The sequence below is a fragment of the Cherax quadricarinatus genome, chromosome 20 (assembly GCF_038502225.1).
Source record: "Cherax quadricarinatus isolate ZL_2023a chromosome 20, ASM3850222v1, whole genome shotgun sequence".
Taxonomy (NCBI): Eukaryota; Metazoa; Arthropoda; class Malacostraca; order Decapoda; family Parastacidae; genus Cherax; species Cherax quadricarinatus.
In genome coordinates this window covers 48,464,615-48,476,960 of record NC_091311.1, presented here as the reverse complement: position 1 = coordinate 48,476,960, position 12,346 = coordinate 48,464,615, and the positions used below count along the sequence as shown (strand labels likewise).

General features: G+C 40.0%; 1 protein-coding gene across 15 annotated transcripts in view; it reads right to left on the bottom strand.

Moving 5' to 3' along the window:
* The window catches only part of fbl (pantothenate kinase 3 fbl), a 173,612-nt gene that overhangs the window by 134,809 nt on the left and 26,457 nt on the right, over positions 1-12,346 (bottom strand). For 12 of the 15 annotated variants that reach the window (XM_070087062.1, XM_070087064.1, XM_070087065.1 and 9 more), the window contains exon 2: positions 3,320-3,488. In XM_070087062.1, coding sequence (XP_069943163.1) covers positions 3,320-3,485 — 166 coding nt within the window. In that variant the 5' untranslated portion in view covers positions 3,486-3,488. Of the gene's footprint in view, positions 1-3,315; positions 3,489-12,346 lie in introns of those variants that run through there. The other 3 variants (XM_070087077.1, XM_070087076.1, XM_070087070.1) reach the window with 2 other exon arrangements.

Sequence of the window (12,346 nt, the reverse complement as noted above, 5' to 3'; positions counted from 1 at the left end):
ATTGAAGACCCTAAACATTTGGTCTTCCAAGTCTGGAAGTTGTGAAGGAGCATTGTCCAGTACCATGAGGCAAATGAGTGGCAATTTCTTTTCCAGGAAGTATTTTTTCACACTTGGGCCAAACACATCATTAACCCACTCTTTGAAGATTTGCCTTGTGACCCACGCCTTATGATTAGCTTTCCACATCACACACAATCTATTCTTCATGACATTGTTTTTCTTGAACACACTGGGATTTTCTGAGTGATACACGAGCAAAGGCTTCACTTGGAAAACCCCACCAGCATTACCACAAAACAAAAGAGTAAGACTGTCTTTCATAGGCTTGTTTCCTGGGTAATATAGATCCTGTTTGGCATTTTTTTTCCAAAACAGGCCTGTTTCATCACAAGTGAACACTTGATGGGGTTTGAATCCTTCTGCCTCTATGTACCCCTGGAATTCCTGCACGAATTTTTCAGCCGCACATTTGTCAGAACTTGCAGCCTCACCATGCCTTACAACACTGTGTATGCCACTACGTTTCTTAAATCTATCAAACCATCCTTTGCTGGCCCTAAATTCACAAACTATAGCACTTGTTCCAGGCATATTCTTTGCAAGATCCTCATGCAACTGCCTTGCCTTCTCACAAATAATCGACTCCACGACACTGTCTCCCACTAATTCTTTTTCCTTAATCCACAATAATAATAATTTTTCCATCTCTTCCATAATTGGTGGCCTTTGTTTAGTTAGAAAAGTTACTCCTTTTGCAACATTAGCATCCTTGATTTGTTCTTTCTTTGCCAAGATGGATGTAATTGTTGATTTATTCTTGCTGTACATCCTGGCAAGTTCCACAATCCTCATACCACTCTCAAACTTTTCTATCACTTTGCACTTAAATTCCATGGCGTTTCTCACTTTCTTTACCACAGGAACTGTTGGAGCCATGGTTACTTATTTCACAGTTGCACTGCAAAAATAACACAAACTACAATGGGAAATAAGCAAATTATTTGGATGTATGAGCAGAAGCTTCCTCAGCCACCGAGGGACATAGCCAAACTGATGCACAAGTGGCCCCAGCCGGTGGATGGATGCGTCCCAAATGGCCGATCACCGAAATGAGAAACAGAGGAAAATGCAAACACTGATAAGAGAGAAAGTGTTCTCTTGAGGAAAGCATTACAGAGAAGTGCCACAAGGAAGCGTACTTGCCATGTACTGCTTTTCATTTGAATAAATGACTTGCCAAAAAGATTAGAAAACTTTTTTTTTTCTGAAAACAATACAAAAATCTTGTGCAAAATAATAAAGATGACCTGGATCAAGTGAGGAAATGGAATGGCAGATGGATGACAGAACTTAATGCTAATGGACTATACTGAGACACCAGGTCTTCCTAGAAATATTTTGTCACCAGTTGGTGCCTCAAAAGCCACTATCTGGTATACTGCAGGACCTTACTGGGAAGATTTAAGTTTTCTGAAGATTTGCAATTCTAAGGAAAACAATTAACCAAAGTTATGCAGGATTGCCAAAACTGTTGTCCAGAGGGCTGAGGAAGGGTTGTTGAGGTGGTTCGGACATGTAGAGAGAATGGAGCGAAACAGAGTGACTTCAAGAGTGTATCAGTCTGTAGTGGAAGGAAGGCGGGGTAGGGGTCGGCCTAGGAAAGGTTGGAGGGAGGGGGTAAAGGAGGTTTTGTGTGCGAGAGGCTTGGACTTCCAGCGGGCATGCGTGAGCGTGTTTGAGAGGAGCGAATGGAGACAAATGGTTTTTAATACTTGACGTGCTGTTGGAGTGTGAGCAAAGTAACATTTATGAAGGGATTCAGGGAAACTGGCAGGCCGGACTTGAGTCCTGGAGATGGGAAGTACAGTGCCTGCACTCTGAAGGAGGGGTGTTAATGTTGCAGTTTAAAAACTGTAGTGTAAAGCACCCTTCTGGCAAGACAGTGATGGAGTGAATGACGGTGAAAGTTTTTCTTTTTCGGGCCACCCTGCCTTGGTGGAAATCGGCCAGTGTTAATAAAAAAATAAATGAAAAGTTTAAAATCTTTTAAGCACTGTGGCCATCTCTCACCGAGGTAAGGTGACCCGACAAAGTAAAACAATTTCACTGTCATTCAATCACTGTCTTGCCAGAGGCGTGCTGACATCACAGTTCAGATGACCCTCCCAACTGCAGGACTTCCTGCCTCCAGGACTCAAGTCGGGTTAACTGGTTTCCCTGAACCTCTTCATAAATGTCACCTTGCTCACACTTATCTCCACTCCCATCTAGCATGTTCATGCAAGCCTGTTGGATGCCCAAGCCCTTAACACTCAAAACCTTCTTTATCCACTCTCTTCAATCTTTCCTAGGATGACCCCTACCCCTCTCTTCTTCCACCCCAGATCTATACACCCTCCTAGTCATCCTAATTTTTCTTCTTCCTCTCCAAATGTTCAAACCATTCTCAGCAACCCCTTATCAGCCCTCTGAATAATGCTTTTGGCAATTCCACACCTCCTCCTAATCTCCAAACTCTGAATTCTGTCTCCTAATAGTTGCTTATATTTTACCTTATTTACCTCCTCTTTTAGTTTATAAACTTTCACCTCTCTCTTACTCACTGATGCCATTTTCTTTGCACCCCATCTACCTCTTACTCTCACTTTAACTACAACTAAATAATAAAGTCAGTAGAGAAATACTATGCTTTATTGTTAATAATAGCCTTATTTGGCAATGTGCATTAGACTCTTCGTTGCACAGGAGTTCACTGACTCTTTCTGTTACTGCCTTCCTCTGCCTGTTGGAACCATGTGGCAATATGTTCTGGGTGTCTGCTTTTTGAAATTTCCCAAATGAAGACCCTGTGAAGTCGCATTGCCATTTTATCATGAGCGCCAACAATATGTTGTCCACTGTTGTAGCATATACTTTAGATGAAGAACTCCATTCAAACAGCAAATCTGGAATCTGAATTAATGCTCTTTATCTTAGCCTGTCTACCACTGAAAAATCTTTTCACTTTATACCATTTGGAATGTGGGCTTGAAAGGGTAAAATGTATCAAATGGTCATGCCCCACCATGTTTCTGGTCTAGCCACCACTGCATGTGCTCATTTGTTAGCCGCAAGAGTGCAAGAGCCTGCCATATCAGAACAAGCTATGAAATTGGCTACTTTTTTAAAGCAAAATTAAATTAAAAAATGTCATTAAGAGGGGAGGATGACAGTACAAAGAAGAGACATTTACAGTGTCAATACAATTTGCAAGAACAGTCAAAGTTCACTAACACATTCAGAATATACAGGCCATAATATATAAATGTATACCTACAAGGGGTAGAATCATGTGAAGTTTGGTGACCATTGCTGCCATTCATCTCCATGGTTGACTTGCTTCTGAATGAAATTGATCCCGCATGACCATTTGCTGCCTGGATGCTGCCTACAGGAATTTTTGCTACATTTTCTTCTATAACTGATTTGTCTTCTACAGGCATTATCTGAAAAAAAATTTAATGATAGTTTTTAGTTGTAACAACAGTTCCAAATTCAGTGTGCTATACTGTATATTAAATGTATTTGTAAATAAAATTTCTTAAAAAGACTAAAACCTGGCAATCTTAAACATCATACCACTAAAGATTACACTATCTTCATGTATGACCTTGAAATCTCCTTCACTCACGATAAGACAGATCTTGCTACATTACATTTTTCAACCAAAGTGAACCATGTAACTTGGCCAGTACACAATCACTCTATTGTCAGATTCTAACAAACAAGTTAAGGTCACAAATAGAGGCAACACTGGCAAACAGGCTTTAGAAATCTCAATACATACCAGTGGTAACTTTTACCATCAAAGTGACAAACACAGCCTTTAGCACTCTCAACAAGCACTAAAGAATAATATAGTATATCATTTAAGTGTAGGGTAATACCTGTACTAAAGTATACAACCTCAGAAAGTTAGACTGCATATTGCTGGACTATAGGAAGGAGCTGCCAATAGGATGCCCCATACAACACAAATTTAAACATTATAGGAGCAGGTTCGGATATCAGGAAGAAATGCTATAAAGATACAGTAGGACCCCCAAATCCGCAGGAATACGTTCTAAGTACCTGCTGTGGATACCAAAACCACAGATAGTAGCTAACCCTATATACAAAGTCCTGTACGTACCTATTATAAACTGATCAATTACATACAATAAATGGAGAATTATCACTTATTCACTGATGGGAAGGACTTCCCAGCTTCTCTTAGGCTTTGAAGAAATTCCACCATCACTAGTTTTGTACTGTGGAGGTCATTACTGAGCAAAATTAAGGGCAATTCTTGGGCCACGGTAAACTGCAGATAACTGAAACTGTGGATACTGGACCCTCAGATATGGGGGTCCTACTGTATAACTAAATGAAAGTTAAGAGTCACTGAGTGGGAAGATGTGAACCTTGAGAGGAAAGTAACTCAAAGTCTCCAAAGGTTTAAGCCTCTAATCAATAAATGAAAACATGAAAATGAAAAAATTAATTATACCAATGCAACGAACTGTACTTGAAGTAAGAAGTCAATGCCTGAAGAGTTTTTATTGCTACAGACTACTGAGTATGATTATTTAAACAAACCTGGCTCTAAAATTAGTAAATTAACCCTTTCAGGGTCCAGAGGCCAAATTTCAAAGTGTGCACCAGTGTCCAAGAATGTTCAAAAAATAATTTTATTTTTTCTTATGAAATGGCAGAGAATCTTTTTTCTGAAGGTAATAAAACAAAAAGTATGAAATTTGATGGAAAATTGACGAAATTATGCTCTCGTGAATTTTGATGTGTCAGCGATATTTACGCATCGACGATTTTGCCGACTTTGACTCCCATTTTAGGCCAATTACATTATTCCAGTCAACCAAATTCTTAGCTATTTCACTAGTATTACTTATTTTTATCGATTGAGCACAAGAATTCACCAAGTCAACTGTTTTAACTACAAAATAAAGTGATCGGAAATTGGTAATTTGGCCAATTTAATGCAAAGTTCAAAATACACCTACCATCCGACTTACAACCTGCTCGACATACGACCATTTGACTTACGACCGCGTTTTCTATGCCAAATTTCTGGGAAATAAACAACTGTTTGTGTTGTACACAGTGTTTATCCTAAACCTTACAGTATAAAATACAGTACTAACAGCATAAAAAGTAAAGTAAAAATTGAAATACCAAAATAAAACAATAAAATAAAGTCATTACAAAAATGTGATGTTGATATTCAGTAGTAAGGTTCAACTTACGTCCATTTCGACTTACGACCAGTTTGTCGGAACCGAACTCGGTCGTAAATCGGATGGTACCTGTACTCCAATTTCAAAATAGAGTCCAGAATAAACAATGCAAGCATTCCTGGCACTAAACTAACATATCCTCTGTTCATTAGTTACATTTTTCAGGCTTTACTAATGAATTCCATTTTGATTTTTTATTCACATAATGAATTTTTATTCAAACCAAAAAATAGAAGATTTACTGTTATGCAATATTGTAATAATTGTATAAATAATATCACCACATTTGTGAACATATATTAGACCCACCAGCAGGTGTGTAATAGACTTGTGAGGTCATTTGTTTACTCTTGAACATTGGCAAAAATTTAACATTTCTGCTGCTTTGAGCTCAGTTTCAAGCCATTTCCAGTACTAAAACCAATCAAAATCATCTCTATTTCTGTAATATACCTTCCAGTCTATCAAATGAGATCAAGAAATCGCAAATACACCTATAAAAAACATACGAAAAAACACTGCAAAGTCGCCATTTTAATTGAAAATTATGGTCAGTTTTTTTCTCTCATTATGCACTTTGTGCTGCAGGATTTGTTTTATGTGGTGCACACATACCACATAGATGTATTCTCTCATATCTAGGCCAAAATTTACCGCTCACAGCTTATCAGAGTGAGCTGAGCTCATGAAGTAGCTCTACGGTTCAGACCCTCAAAGGGTTAATAGCAACACAGCCCTAACAATATTTTCTTACATGTAAGCTGCATTACCTGTATACTGCATAAAAAATAATTTACTTGTATTTGTTGATCCAAAGAGGCAGTCTCATGGTAAACAGATACTACATGCAAGAACATGTAATGTCTCCCATGCTAAGGATACATAAATGTTCCCAAACTACAATAAAAATGTGAGTATAGATAGAGACATGCCCAAAGCTAATTTCTTGCCAAAGAAAAAGCAGCTTATTCAGCATTACTACTATTCAAATTTAAAAAAAAAAAATTAAGCTGTAGTAATTTGATTACCCTCCTTCCTAAATAAAAAAATATACTGTTATAAAACCAAAACTTAAAAGAAAGAGTAATCCCTGATTTAAATATCCCAATAGAGAAGAAAGTTGAGTACAGTGGACCCTCGCCTAATGTTGGCATCACATAACGTTAAATCCGCCTAGCAATACATTTTAACGCAAAAATTTTGCCTTGCCTAGCACTAAAAAACTCGCTCAACGCGATTCGTCCGAGACGCATCCATGTGCGGCCTGAGCCAGCCTCACTCGTTCCACCGGTGGCATTGTTTACAAGCCAGGGTGGACGGTTGCATGCATACATTTGATACATTTTGTATTATTCCATTGTTTATAGTGCTTGTAACTGCTAAATAAGCCGCCATGGGCCCAAAGAAAGCTACTAGTGCCAACCCTGTGGTAAAAAGGGTGATAAATACTATCGTACCACAGTCAGCTGCTGCTGCACCACAGTCAGCTGTTGCTGGACCAGTCAGCTGTTGCTGGAGCAGTCAGCTGTTGCTGGATCAGTCAGCTGTTGCTGCACCACAGTCAGCTGTTGCTGGACCAGTCAGCTGTTGCTGGATCAGTCAGCTGTTGCTGGATCAGTCAGCTGCTGCTGCACCATGGTCAGCTGTTGCTGGACCAGTCAGCTGTTGCTGGATCAGTCAGCTGCTGCTGGACCACGGTCAGCTGTTGCTGGATCAGTCAGCTGCTGCTGCACCACTGTCAGCTGTTGCTGGACCAGTCAGCTGTTGCTGGACCAGTCAGCTGTTGCTGGATCAGTCAGCTGCTGCTGCACCACAGTCAGCTGTTGCTGGACCAGTCAGCTGCTGCTGCACCACGGTCAGCTGCTGCTGCACCACAGTCAGCTGCTGCTGCACCACAGTCAGCTGTTGCTCCACCACAGTCAGCTGTTGCTGCACCACCATCAGCTGTACTACTCAAAGATGTGGAGAGTGTGTTGTTGGTGTGGCTTAACGTGAAACAATTACCGAGAAATGATTAACCCCAGAGGGTTAGCCACCCAGGATAACCCAAGAAAGTCAGTGCATCATCGAGGACTGTCTAACTTATTTCCATTGGGGTCCTTACCCCATAAACGGTCCAAGCAGATCTACGTTCACATGTGTAGTGCTACAAAAGTAGATCTACGTTTTTTTACATATTTTCAAATATGACAAAAAAAAAAAAGTAGATCAAAGTTTTTTTACACATTTTCAAATGTAGAAAAACAAAGAAGAAGATCTACTTGTTTTACATACTTTCAAATGTTGAAAAAACGTATATATACGTTTGGACCGTTTATGGGTTAATCTTGTCCCCCAGGATGCGACCCACAACAGTCAACTAACACCCGGGTAAACAGGAAAAAATGCCTGGAACTAGTGCTCATATTGGTGAATTTAAGGCCAGCAAAGGTTGGTTTGAGAGAATTAAGAATTGTAGTGGCATGCACAGTGCAATAAGGCATAGTGAAGCTGAAAAATTCATCCCCCAACAAGTGTTCAATTGTGACGAAACAGGCCTGTTCTGGAAGAAAATGCCAAACAGGACCTACATTACTCAGGAGGAAAAGGCATTCCCAGGACACAAGCCTATGAAAGACAGGCTAACTCTCATGTTTTGTTGTAATGCTAGTGGGGATTGCAAAGTGAAGTCTTTACTGGTGTATCACTCTGAAAATCCCAGTGATCAAAAAAAAAACAGTGTCTCATCACTCATCAATACTCTTCAATAAAGGTAAGTGTCATTTTAACATTTATTTATGTAGTTATTGTGCATGTCTTATTGTTTTCTTTGTAGGGAAATGTATATTTCATTAAAAATTTTTTTTTAATACTTTTGACTGTCTGGAACGGATTAATTGGATTTCCATTATTTCTTATGGGCAAAATTAACTCGGCTAACGATAATTTCGGATAACGATGAGCTCTCAGGAACGGATTAATATCGTTAGGCAAGGGTCCACTGTATATTATTAACAAATTTTACAAAATTTTTAAATGCATACTTTAAATGCATGCACACACAACAATCGCTTAAAACAATTTTAAACTTAAACAGAAAATATAATAAATTAGGAAATATAATATCTTACAATATGTAAAAAAGTAGAGCTTAATGGATATAACTGTTAAGACTGTGTATAGATGAACTGATGCTGTAGAGTTATTCAACTGTGGCACACCCTCAATGTACAGTGATTCTAGAGTATGAGCTCAAGCCTGCAAGGGGCAGAGGTCAATATTCCAAAGTGCGCACGAGTGATTTAGAGCCAGTCGAGAATGCTGATATTCAGTTCTAAATGACTTTCCCAGATGCTCACAGATTGTGTGAGAGAGTGAGAACACAAGTGCTAGCCATATATCGAGCCTCTTAACTCGAGCATTATTGTATTCATTTAGATCACTAAATTAGTAGATTATACAGCACCCGAGGGATTGGGAAATCAGGTATGATCCAAGGAAAGGCAGGACACGTCCAATTCCTTGGATCGAACAAGCAAGTAAGCAAATGAAAGCTGGATCTATGAGCAAGTAGTAAAGGTTCAGAATTATTGGGGTATGATCAAAAATAAAAATTGTACTGTATTGCTTTTAAGGACTTTGATAACATCACCTAGTGTATAGATACATCTAGTTGGAGCAATCTTTTAGGCAGGCATGGTGTGGTAATTTTAGGAGAGTCTAGCCATGTGATTAAGCCTGCCCATTTTGGAGTTGATTCAAGTACATAATTACTAATACATTTCTTTATCATACATAAACTTGTAACCTTGCTTGCTCTTCTTTAGGTAATTAAAAAATAAACACTTGCCTCCCCTCCTGATTATTATTTAATAATGTACTGTAATTTTTAATGCACATTTATTCACAATGAAATATTACAGTACAGTGGACCCTCGAGTTTCGTGAAATCCGACTTTTGGCAGTTTTTTTGGCAAAATTTGGCCTCACTATTCGTGATTAGACTCATGATTCGGCAACCATCCAGTACCCGTCTGCCCGTCACTGCGCACACAAAGCCAGTCTCCCATGCCATTCACGCTCAGTGTACCATTGTTTACCAACCGCGAGTTCATACATAATAATCCATTGTTTTTTGTGATTGCAACTGCTAAATAAGTCACCATGGGCCCAAGGAAAGCTAGTGCAAGCCCTTTGGTAAAGAAAGTGAGGAACACGATCGAATTCAAGAAGGAAATCATTGAAAAATATGAGAGTGTAGTGCGTGTTACAGAGCTTGCCAGGATGTATGGCAAACCCCACTCAACCATCACTTCGATCGTGGTGAAAGGAAAGGAAATAAAGTGTGCTGTTGTTTCAAAAGGGGTAGATATGCTGACAAAAAGGAGATCACAAATCCTCGAAGAAGTGGAGAGGTTATTGTTGGTGTGGATTACCGAAAAACAGTTAGCAGAAGATAGTGTTACGCAGTCAATAATATGTGAAAAGGCAAGGCAGTTGCATGACGATCTCGTAAAGAAAATGCCTGCAACAAGTGGTGATGCTTGTGATTTTAAGGCCAGCTAAGGTTGGTTTGAGAGATTTAAGAAGTGTAGTGGCATTCACAGTATGATAAGGCATGGTGAGGCTGCCAGTTCTGACAAAATTGCAGCCGAGAAGTTTGTACAGGAGTTTAAGGAGTGCGTAGACACTGGAGAATTCAAACCTCAACAAGTGTTTAATTGTGATGAAACAGGCCTCTTTTGGAAGAAAATGCCAAAGACGACCTACATCATGCAGGAGGAAACGGCACTCCCAGGACACAAGCCTATGAAGGATAGGTTTACTCTCATGTTTTGTAGTAATGCTAGTGGGGATTTTAAAGTGAAGCCTTTACTGGTGTATCACTCTGAAAATCCCAGTGTTCAAGAAAAACAGTGTCGCCAAGAGTAACTTGTGTGTGATGTGGAAGACTAACAGTAAGGCATGGGTCACAAGGGATATTTTCCTAGACTGGTTTAATGAAGTGTTTGGCCCCAGTGTGAAGAAATACCTCCTGGAAAATAAACTGTCACTCAAGTGCCTCCTGGTAATGGACAATGCTCCTGCTCATCCTCCAGACTTGGAAGAGCAAATACTGGAGGAGTTTAGTTTCACCACAGTGAAGTTCTTGCCCCCTAATACAACTCCTCTCCTCCAGCCCATGGACCAGCAGGTTATTTCAAACTTCAAAAAATTCTACACAAAAGCAGTGTTTCAAAAGTGCTTTGAAGTGACCTCAGACACAGAATTGACCCTAAGAGAGTTCTGGAAAGATCACTTTAATATCCTCCATTGCATAAACCTTATAGGTAAGTCTTGGGAGGGAGTGACTTCCAGGACTTTGAACTCTGCCTGGAGAAATCTGTGGCCAGAATGTGTAGAAGAGAGGGATTTTGAAGGGTTTTGGGGCTGATCCTAAGGAGCCTATGCCAGTTGTGGAATCTATTGTGGCATTGGGGATGTCCCTGGGGTTGGAGGTGAGTGGTGAGGATGTGGAAGAGTTGGTGGAGGACCACAGGGAAGAGCTAACCACTGAAGAGCTGCAAGAGCTTCATCTGCAACAGCAACAGATCACAGCTTAGGAAACTGCTGCAAAGGAGGAGGAGGAAGAGAGATGGAGGAAGGTGCCTTCTTCAAAGATTAAGGACATTTGTGCAAAGTGGACTGAAGTGCAAATATTTATGGATGACCTTCACCCTAATAAAGCTGTTGCGGGCCGTATTGGCAACATGTTCAATGACAGTGTTGTGTCCCACTTCAGACAAATCTTTTAAATGCCAGAAACAGATCTCTGAACAGATATTTTGTGCGACAGGGTTCCAGTAACTCAAGTTGTTCCCAGTGCCAGTGTCTTTAAAAAACAAAGAAGGGAAGTAACCCCAGATAAGGACTTCATACCTGAAGTCCTAATGGAAGGAGATTCTCCTTCCAAACAATAGTGTACACCTTCCTCCTATCCCCTCCTCCCGTCTTCTGTCCACCCAGAAGTCTTCAGTAAAGTGTAATGTTACTATTATTTTTATATGCATGTACTTGATTCCTCATTTTTTCAGTATGTAAATCTTTATTTAATTTGAAAAAAAAAAACAAATTTTATTTTAATATTTTTGGGTGTCTGGAACGGACTAATTTTATTTCCATTATTTCTTATGGGGATGGTTTTACCATTCGGCAATTTCGACTTTCAGCAGGTTCTCTGGAACGGATTAATCGCAAAACTCAGGGGTCCACTGTATATTAGTTGTGAATGTTATTCCTGTTATCCATAAGCAAATAGATACTCCCTCTCTAAGAAAGGTACCAGGAAACTCAATTGAAATAAACAAGTTTATTTAGGTACAGGTACACATAAGTACAATTGTCATATAGTGTAAACTGTATTAATGTTGGTAGAATTAATAATATCAATAATAATAATTATTATTTATTATTATTATCACACTGGCCGATTCCCACCAAGGCAGGGTGGCCCGAAAAAGAAAAACTTTCACCATCATTCACTCCATCACTGTCTTGCCAGAAGGGTGCTTTACACTACAGTTTTTAAACTGCAACATTAACACCCCTCCTTCAGAGTGCAGGCACTGTAATTCCCATCTCCAGGACTCAAGTCTGGCCTGCTGGTTTCCCTGAACCCCTTCATAAATGTTACTTTGCTCACACTCCAACAGCACGTCAAGTATTAAAAACCATTTGTCTCCATTCACTCCTATCAAACACGCTCACACATGCCTGCTGGAAGTCCAAGCCCCTCGCACACAAAACCTCCTTTACCCCCTCCCTCCAACCTTTCCTAGGCCGACCCCTACCCCGCCTTCCTTCCACTACAGACTGATACACTCTTGAAGTCATTCTGTTTACCTCCATTCTCTCTACATGTCCAAACCACCTCAACAACCCTTCCTCAGCCCTCTGGACAACAGTTTTGGTAATCCCGCACCTCCTCCTAACTTCCAAACTACGAATTCTCTGCATTATATTCACACCACACATTGCCCTCAGACATGACATCTCCACTGCCTCCAGCCTTCTCCTCGCTGCAACATTCATCACCCATGCTTCACACCCAT